The sequence below is a fragment of the Belonocnema kinseyi genome, chromosome 8, assembly GCF_010883055.1.
Source record: "Belonocnema kinseyi isolate 2016_QV_RU_SX_M_011 chromosome 8, B_treatae_v1, whole genome shotgun sequence".
Lineage (NCBI taxonomy): Eukaryota > Metazoa > Arthropoda > Insecta > Hymenoptera > Cynipidae > Belonocnema > Belonocnema kinseyi.
The window spans coordinates 53,161,330-53,171,675 of NC_046664.1; the positions used below are offsets into that span (position 1 = coordinate 53,161,330).

The following is a 10,346-nucleotide window of genomic DNA, read 5'->3' on the forward strand; positions in this document are numbered from 1 at the left end:
GTCCTCCTGAGGTAAGTTACCGCCTTTTGAATTCTGAATCAGCTGGCTATTACCCTGCTAGAACGATTGCCAGCAACATTTCGTATCTCCTGTTTTTTCTATAATTCCCTTAACATAATCTTCCCTACTTTCCTTCTCATTTCCCCATCTCCTTACTTTTTCTACTTCCTCTCCTCTCACTGCCCCTTATGTTAAAAAATTACGATTAAAGTTTCATTTGTGCTTCTGGTTAAAGGAGATATGATTTTTAGAACTGAAAAAAATCAGAAAATAACTAGAAATTTGGTGATTGAAAATTTTTAAGAAACCCTGGTTCAGAAAAATTGTCTCCTCAATTTCAATTTATAATTTAAATTGCCTTAAAGATGAAATCGCGGATGAAAGTGTAAGGCACTTCAAACGTTAAAATCGTATCTATAAGAAAGCTAAATTCGGCTCGTAAATTGGGATCGATATGCTTTCACTTTTTGTATCTTACGTAAGAAGTTTTTTTCTGAGATGATTTTATTACGCGTTTAGAGCAGATAATTTGCGAATTCCGGCATCACGTCCTAGGTTGGACTCAAGAAACGACCGTGGCATAGAACTTGCGTGCAGAGAGAAGGCACAGCGCTTTCCTTTCGGGGGCGGAGGGACAGAAGGCGCGGCTTCTGTCAGCTAGGATTAAAGACAGTTTAAAGGCCAAAGTGTGGCTCTACATTTACCACAAAACGAACTAGAACAGACGAGAAAATAGAGAAACAGTTCACCTCAAATTACGAGCTAGAGAAGCGAACCTGAAAAAAGTTTGTTCACGATCACCCTTACCTAGGACAAGAATCAGGAACTAGATTCTTATAAAAGAAAAAGTTTTCAATTGGAGAAAATCTTGAAGGTATTAATTCTTTTCAAATATTAATTTGTTATTATTATTATTTATTTAAAAAGAAAGATACAAGAATATACAAAACACAAAGACAATAATCTGCTTGAACATTTGCTTTAAGTTTCTAACACCTGAGCAAAAATGATGCAAATATGAACAGGTAGCTATTTCGCTTAAGGAAATTAATTTGTATTAAAAATAAAAATTAATTTATCAATGTTCTATTTCGAGCTGTTTATCAATGTTTGCAGAATAAATAATTTAATTAAATAATTTGTTTCAAAACATATTTTAAATACTTTTTAGTTTTATTTTTAAGTTAAAAAGATTAATTTTCCACCAAAGCTTTAAATTTTTAACTACAATGAATAAACTCAAATTAGAATAGTTAAAATGGCAGAAAAATAAATGTTAAAAATAGCGAATTTTAAACAAAAAATTTCTTTTCATCCAAAGATATGATTTTTTAACCAAAAATAAAACAATTAAGTTTTCAGTTAAAAAAACAATTCTCAAACAAAAAAATGGATTATCAATCAAATAATTAATTGTTAAACTAAAGGGGATAAATTTACGAACCAAACATATAATTTCACAATATGTAGTAATAAAAGGAAATTAAAAAAGAAAAGTTCAGACAAATCAATGAATTTTCAATTGAAAAGGAATAAATTGTCAACCGAAAAAATTAGTTTTTAATCAGAATGATGAATTTTCAAACAAAAATATGAGTTTCCGACCAAAAAGTAGATTTTTTAATTTCAACAATGAATTTTCTATAGGTAAATTTTTTTTTTACTAAACAGATAATTTTTGAAAGGAAAAGATCACATTTCTTCATAAACCAAATAAATGAATTTCAAACTAAAAAGAGAAATTTTCTAGTAAAAATATAGTAGGATCAATTTTACCATTTCCAACTGAGTAGTTCAATTTTCTACCAAAGATGATGAATTCTCGACGTAAAAGATGATATATTTCAACCACAAAAATTATTTTAATTTTATAACAAAAATAGTTGAATTCAATAAAAAAAGATAAATTATCTACAAAATGGTTTAAATCCTCAAGTAAAACATTTAATTTTCAAACAAATAGTGGCGATTTTGAACCATAATCACAAAATAATTTCAACTTTCATTTATCGAAAATTTCCTAACTTTGTCAGGTTTTCCCTGACATTCCCTGATTTTCAGGAATTACCTGACCTGTAACAATTCCTTAATTTAAAACAAGCAAATGCTTATTTCTCTCTAGAATGTTTTTGTAAAAATATGTGCAATAATTATAATATATATTCGTTTAAAAATAACTGCTTTAAATTTTCTTTAATGTTCTATAAATGTTCTACTATAGCTTGAATGCTCAACATATTCTTCATAGCATTTTCTTAACATAAATTGATATAATTTATATTTATCTTATATTTATATTGATACTTATATAACATAATTTTTTGTTTGTTTAGATTCGTATCGGGATTAGTTATGTCGTGATGTTAACTTCTGTTGGGCTTGACGAAAATGAAGCGAACTTTTTATTATCTGCGAAAACAATGTTGGATAAATGGCGAGTTAATCCATCACATTAACGAGCAAGATAGTTTGTTATGATCCAAATAAAAGCAATTTGATTCCGCTGAACTAGAGGATATTTAAAGATTTTAATTCTAACAAAAATTCTAAATGTCAATAGATAATTATCGATGATTACGGAAATTGTCTAATTACTGAAATGATCATTTAAAAAAGATGCAATAGTAATTACTACTTAACTAAAAAATGACAATTACGCCAAATAGCAGAAGCTCATTGAAGTAGTCTGCGAAAATAAATATGCTTTTTCTGATACACAGGGTTGTCCAAATTGCAATCCACTTCAAATTGTTTAGACAAAATAAGGATATACAATAATTTTAAATAATGTTGTGGAACAAGATCACGAAAGTCCTTCATACATTAGAACAATATTAACTTTAGATTATTCACAGTCCTTCTCAATGAAAAATCAAAACCGTGCAAATCGTTTATTCATAAAAGTAAGCAATATCTATTCAAGTATCTTGTTTGGAATAAAAACGGCAGGTGCTAAATTTATACAAGCCTTGAATTGAGCTCTTGGAAATTACCTTTCGAAGTATTTCCGATCTTTATTGATGACGTTCTTTATGGAGCGTTGCGCTTTTTACATAGGTAAGCATATAATGCAATTAATCTTTTGACCGACGAACGCCTCCAGGAGGCTCTCTTACGTGCATCTTGCATTGTCAGCGATATGCGTTCGCGGAGTGGTACACGGTACCTATGCTACCGTGAAACAATGCAACAAAAGGTCATTTATAGTCCTAACGAGCGAACCCGCAGGTTGTACTGCTTAATAGATCAGTCGGGCATTTTTTTGTATTACTTTAATATTCAACAAAGTGAGAAATGGAAATAGTTAAATTCCATTTCTAAAATTTAAATTAACCTAACTTCAGTTATTTACGACAAAAAATTAGTGGCAGCAGTGATGGATATTCACTCAAAGATATCCCATAGTGAACGAGCACACTTAATTAAATAATTTAATTAAACAGCCTCAATTAAGTTGACTCAGAGGGATATTTACCAAAAATGTCCTATTGTAAAAAACCATTTAACAGGAGAACACGCAGCAGGCTGAATTAAGTAGGGTTGTCAGTGACTCCCTGCTGTAAAGGCTAAGAGCAAATCACAGATATTCAACCAGAACCGAGGATCAATAAGTCATCAATCAAGCCAAGCAGTTTTGGATCGAGGTCGTGAAAAGAAGAGAAGAAAAAGGTATTTGAATAATTGAAAAATATTTGTTTGCAACGTTTTTTACGAATTCGCATAAGGCTAGGCGAACGTGCCTAGAGCTTTAGATGACAACTGGAGTGGTTTAATTATAGGGAAATAAACGCGCATATAAGTTCTTCAGAATCCGAACCGTCGACGACAATTACCGAGATTTTAGAAAATAAAGACATTTTTCATACCGTGAAAAACATGTCACGAGAAAACTCTCCTTCTAGAACCACTAATACTAATGATCCACTACAACAAATCCTATGCAAATTAGAAAGGATCGAGACTAGACTCAGTGTTTTAGAAAATTGCAGAAGTAGCATCGCCCAGTCAAATATGCGAGAAGATCAAGACATAAGTGATGACGAGGATGAAAATCGCGCAGCGGAAGTGGGATATAATTTTGTTGAAACTTTTAAATTAGTTCCTGAATTTAAAGGGACAGGAGTTGAAAAATTCGTTTAATTAATTAGGTGAGCTAAGAAGAAAACTAAGAAAAATGAACGTGGAATTCTATTAGATGCAATTATTGTTCAAAAATTAACTGGTCGTGCAGCAGGTTGCGTTCGCGTAAACGGTGTCGATACGTACGGAGAATTATTTGACAAATTGCGATTATTATTTGGAGATAGGGAAACTCGAAACTCGTTACAAAAACAACCCGATTTATTAATTATAAGACGAACTGAACGTTTAGATAGTTTTATATCAAGATTCATGAAAATTCAAGTCAAGATACGACAAATCATTGATAATATGAATGTCCAACCAACTGAAATAAATTTAAGAAACGATATTGAAACGAGAAATTCTGTGAAATCATTTTTTGCGAAGATTACGTGAAGAATACGAAATTAAAATTCGACCACAAAATCCGAAAACACTAAATGAGGCTTTTAACGTGGCATCAGAAGTAGAAATCGGGTTACGCGAAAAAATAAGGTACCAGCAACCTAGTAGTGATAACCAAAAATCTCAAGCTATAGCGAAAACAGACTTTAAATCAGATATTTGAAATGAAAGACTTGGAGTGATTTGTAATCACTGTAAAATTCCGGGGCATTACGAAGATAAATGTTGTTTAAAACAAAAACGCTTTCCTCCAAAATAAGGACCTCGAAATTTTCAGTCAACTGCCTCGTCAAGCAGACCTCCAGATCAAGTGCACTGGAACTAGGTGAATTTATAAGAGGAACACCCGTCGACGCTAACAGATGACCCATTACAAAACCAAGACACCGATCAGATACTCCATTTGATTAGCTAAAATTTTATTGACAAGAAACGAGAAAAGTGAAAGAAAAATACGCGGTTGAGCCAAAAATTTACAATAAACTATGCACATTTCAAGTGGTTGATGACAACATGGCATTTCCTGGATCAGGAATATTAGGTATGAACTTTTTATCAGAATTAGGATTCGCAGTTGACTTCGAAAAGGGAATTATTCAGGAACTTTTATCAAAAACTCGGTGATCACATATAAAAGGGGGAAAGCATGAAATGCAAGAGATTATTACTCTATATAATGATATTTTTCCGAATTAACCCATCACAAAATACGGCTTGACAACGATGATCCTATTCATAACAAACAATATAGATAGCCTCACATGCTTCAAGAGGAAATTAAAACCCAAATAAAAGATGTGCTTCGATTAGGGATACTAAAGGATTCAATTTCACCATGTAATTCGTCACTGTGGGTAGAACCCAAATAAAAGGACGCACCTGAAAAAGTCAAATAGTCTCTTGTAATTGACTATAGAAAATTAAACAAAAAGAGTATAACTGACAATTACCCGTTAACGATAGTCGGCGAAGTAATAAATCAGTTAGGGAATTCTAAATACTTTTTTTCCTTTTGATCTTGCGAGTGGATTCCATGAAATAGGAATGCATCCTAAAGATTAAGAAAAGACAGCCTTTAGTACAAGAGACGGACACGACGAGTATACCAGAATGCCTTTTGAGCTGGAAAAAGCACCTCCAACATTCCCGGGGATGATGAACAATGGATTAAAAGGTTTGATAGGAAACGGATGTTTCGTTTATATGGAATACATCGTCGTTTACGGAAAAGCATTAAAAGAACACAACGATAATCTCAAAAAATTATTTCAACGGTTAAGGCAAATCAATCTCAAATAACAACCCGATAAGTGCGACTATCTTAGACCAGAACTCGAATACTTACGGAAAGTTATAACAGCTGACGGAATAAAACCTAAGCCTGAAAGAATTGTCGAAGTAAAGAATTACCCCAAACTGAAAAATTAAAAAATTAAAAAAAAAAAAAACAGTTTTTTGGACTTGTGGGCTAGTATAGAAAATTCATTAAAATCTTTTCAGCGATTGCTAAGCCTTTGACTAGGCTACTAAAAGCTAATGTACTATAAAATTATTTCTTTGATAAACTATAAAATTGCTTGATCACAGCTCTTGTATCAACATATCCGGATTGGAATAGAGAATTTGTTTTAACAACTGATACATCCAATTATGCTATTGGATCAATACTATCACAAGGCCCTATTGGCGCGGATAATCCTTTCTCATATGCATCGAGAACTTTGAATAAAAGCGAAGTGAATTTTACAACGACTGAGAAGAAATTGCTTGCGATTGTGGCGGCAACTAAACACTATCGCCAGTATCTATATGGAAGGGAATTTAAAATTAGTATAGACGATAAACCTTCAATATGGCTTATGAATATAAAAGATCCGTGTTCGAGACTTATGCCATGGAGACTGAAATTACTGGAATTCAAATTTAAAATAATTTATAAAAGTCGAAAGTTAAATACTAACGCGGATGCCCTATCTAGAGTAAAATATGAAAACAGAAATGAAATAAATATTATAAAAGAAATGGATGCTGACGAAATTTTAAGTGAAGGTTATTTGTGATAAAGATAATAGGATCAAGGTGAAGGAAGTCAATAAATTTAATTCTCCGATTAAGGTTAACGAAAAATAAAAACAAAAAATTAAACAACATTAGATCAACCTTGCTCAAGAATACGGACCTAAGAGAATAAAAGAAATTTACATGACACGGTTAACGCCAGACGAGAATAAATTATACATTAGACCAAGCGACAGACCTTTGGATAAAGCTGAATTTTCCAAGATCAATCTCATGGACACCGACAAAATGCGATTTATAACATAAGACATTCACGAACGAGAAATACTGAAACTAGTCGACAACAATTGGGAAGGAGAAGAAATTAACGTATTCATTTACCGACCTCTTGCGTGTTTTAATAAGCAAGATGTAATGAGAGAAGCTCACGAAGGAATTCTAGGAGGACATTATGCTCTTAAATTAACTCTTCAAAAAATTAAAAAACGACACGAACGGCCCATCTTGACGAAAGAGGTGGAGCAATGCATAAAACACTGCGACACTTGTCAACGGAATAAGAATATACACATGCTTTCCTATCAATATACTACACCAGATATTCCTAATAAACCAAATGAAAAACTTTCATTTGTTCTTATGGGACCCTATGGAACTACGGAGAAGGTGAGTATATATATTTTAGTAGTTCAAGATTACTTGACGAGATTTCTGATTATTAAACCGTTACCATACAAATCTTCGAAAGCAGTCGTACAAACACTGTGGACAACGTTTTTAAGGATTCATGGTAAACCAAGAATTATTTAAATTGACAATAGGACAGAATTCGCATCCTGGAAATTCGATAACTTGATGACAAAATGAGAAATTAGACATATTTTCAGGTCTAATTATCAACCTCAAAGCAACGGAAAAAGAGGTCACATGCGACCCTAAAAGAATTCATCAGCCATTACGCAATTGAAAAGGAATGGGATGACACTTTATCATATGCAATGTTGACTTATAATTGCATCGTCAACCGACAAACAGGGTACACCGTATGAACTACAAATGGAAAGGAACCTAATACTATTGTCGACGAGAACATTGACACTAGGGATTTAGAAGGTAGGGTAAACAGGGGTATTGCCGAGACTCTTCTATTAAACGACACTGACCAATGAAAATGCTTTTATTGGAATTTCAGAGATATAAAATAAATACATGGAAATGAATAAATATTCTATAATCTATTTGAAATTCCCCCGAAATTTAGAAGAAAATGTATTTCTTGTTTTGTAGTACTTTCAGAGGTTAGATGATTATGTTTTGCAATATAATTTTATAAATATTAGTCTTAAATTTAAGTAGATTTGATCTATTTGAAACATTATTATCATACCTTCAAAACCAGTGAACGACATACGTATCTCTCAGTGAACCAGACCCAACAGAAGGAAGTTTTTTAGGGTATAATACGTATTTTTTTATTGTTGTCCATGTTGCTGTGATTGCTATTTGCTTTCCTTATTTTTATGTCATAGCTTTTCAAGAGTCTTTAATATTCAATATCTTTTTAATTGATTTTGGATTTCCCAACCTCAAAAACTAATCAACGACACCCCCGAATAAATTTGACAAATTCGTGAACTGATGAAATAAACATAACCACACAATATCGAAGGTATTCCTTTTCGCCAAAAACTTAGTCTTTTTTTTTAAACCCCATAATTATACAAAATGATGTTCCTTATTATCTAAAGGAACTATAGTGCATGATATTTCTTACAAATGACTTTCTAATTTCTTTTATATTCAAAATCAATACAATACAATAACAATACTTTGGCAAAGAATAATTATATTACTAGGTACTGCCTGAAAACGGAAAAAATCTGCCCTTTCAAACGAATTCATCTTCTTTACCAGAAAATAAGCATATAAATTAATATTCTCCTTTTTCCATAATTTTTTTTTTAAGGTGTCGGTAATACCCATGTTTACCCTATCATTGAAACTCAACGTCTCACGACAGAAAAAAAATGGCAAATGCTTTGAAGAGAATTGAGTAACATTAAAATCAAAACATTGACCTACTCCCTAAACCTTTACCCAAGATTTACAGAACCGATCTAGTCCTTGTCGGAAACTTCGATCCCAAATAATTTAAAGAATTGTGGAAAGGACGATATAGCCTACTATATGAGACAAACCAAGTTAGCTTTGAAATAAAAGTAGGGATAAACCGTAAATTGTATCATAGGTCCGACATTAAGCCTTATTTTTCGGTTTCAGATGAGGTTAATAATAGTTGTAATAATGGCAGCCCCCCATCACGAGTATTAGAAAGTCGTGTTAAGTATCAACGTTGAGTATCTAGAACATAATCAAGAAACGATCAAAGTAGCTTTAACTACTATAAGTCATATTTGCACCAGAGAAGCTTCTTTATGTAACGCATATGCAAGGATCCAAAAAACGAATAAGCGAATTAGGGATTTCGATCAAAGAATGCAAAACGTAATGTTTATGACAGGTCAATTAAATAGAATAAAACGCGGTCTGTTTGATTTCATCGGCGATATATCAAAAACATTGTTTGGTAACTTAGACGAAAAAGACGCTCAATATTATAACGAAGAACTGTACAAACTCATATCGAATAATGTACAAATCGCTCACATTATTAAAAATTCGGACTAATTAAATATTTAACTGCTTAAAAGATGAATCCCAACTGAGAAGTAACTTAAAATATCAAGCAGCGAAAATAAACTTAGGAAAAGTAGCAAATCTATCTCGAAATAAGGAATGTAATCTAATGATCGACTAAGCTCTATTACAAGTAACTAATACTTCAGACAAACAGGAATATTCATTATCAAAGTTATAAAATATATTAACTGATGGCAAAAGGGGAATAATTCACCTTAACATAATCTTCGCAATTACTGTGTTCAATACATTGCGCGAACAAAAACATGTAATAAATTTTCCTGTGCCTTTGGAAGAACGATATTTCTCTACATTAATCGATATTAGCGAGAGAAAAATTACATTGATAAATCGGAGAGCGTTGATTATTCTTAACATTTCTTTATGGAAACAAAAATTGTACAACTTAATTAGAGCCATAACAATACCTCAGATAGGATGGTTTTATGATTCTCTCATTCTACCAAACAATCACTTGATTATATCAGATCAAACTCAAACCATGTTTATACCTACTTCTGAAACTGAGCTGTTAAATATGAAAAACTTAGGAAAAATGACTATATTAAAAAGAACCCATCCTGATTATTCAACGCAAACGGAAGGCAGCTGTTTAATTGTAATTATGACTAAAATAAAGACAAAAAGTTGCAAACTCAAGTAATAAAATTATTAAACACTCTTTGGATACAGTTAAGGAGTAACCAAGATTGGTTAGCTACAGCACCTGAGGAAGAAATTTAAAGTATAAAGGGTTCTTTTATATTACATTTAGATAGTGAAGGTACTGCGATTACGACTTTAGTAATACTGAGACCAAGCACTAAAATAGATAGTCATATAGAATTGAATGAAATCCTGAGTGCGAAAATAGAAGTACATTTAAATCATACTTTAAATGAACTAGATAAAGAAGAGATTCCGTTAGAACTGATCACCGAAACAAGAATAAGTCCTAAAAATCTGAAGACCCTAGGAACCACCATTGAATAATAATCTTATATACGAGGGTGGATTGATAAGTTTCCGGCCTGACCAAGAAAAACAACGTTTTTAAGAATTTTTTTTTTTATTTCTCAACATAATCTCCTCCAAGGCTG

General features: G+C 32.1%; 1 protein-coding gene across 1 annotated transcript in view; it reads left to right on the plus strand.

Moving 5' to 3' along the window:
* Positions 1–6,960: 6,960 nt before the first annotated feature.
* Positions 6,961–10,346, plus strand: part of LOC117178495 (trypsin-like) — a 14,246-nt gene continuing 10,860 nt past the window's right edge. The window contains exon 1 of the mRNA XM_033369922.1: positions 6,961–7,212. Within this exon, the coding sequence (XP_033225813.1) occupies positions 6,961–7,212 (252 nt within the window). The remainder of the gene's footprint in view (positions 7,213–10,346) is intronic.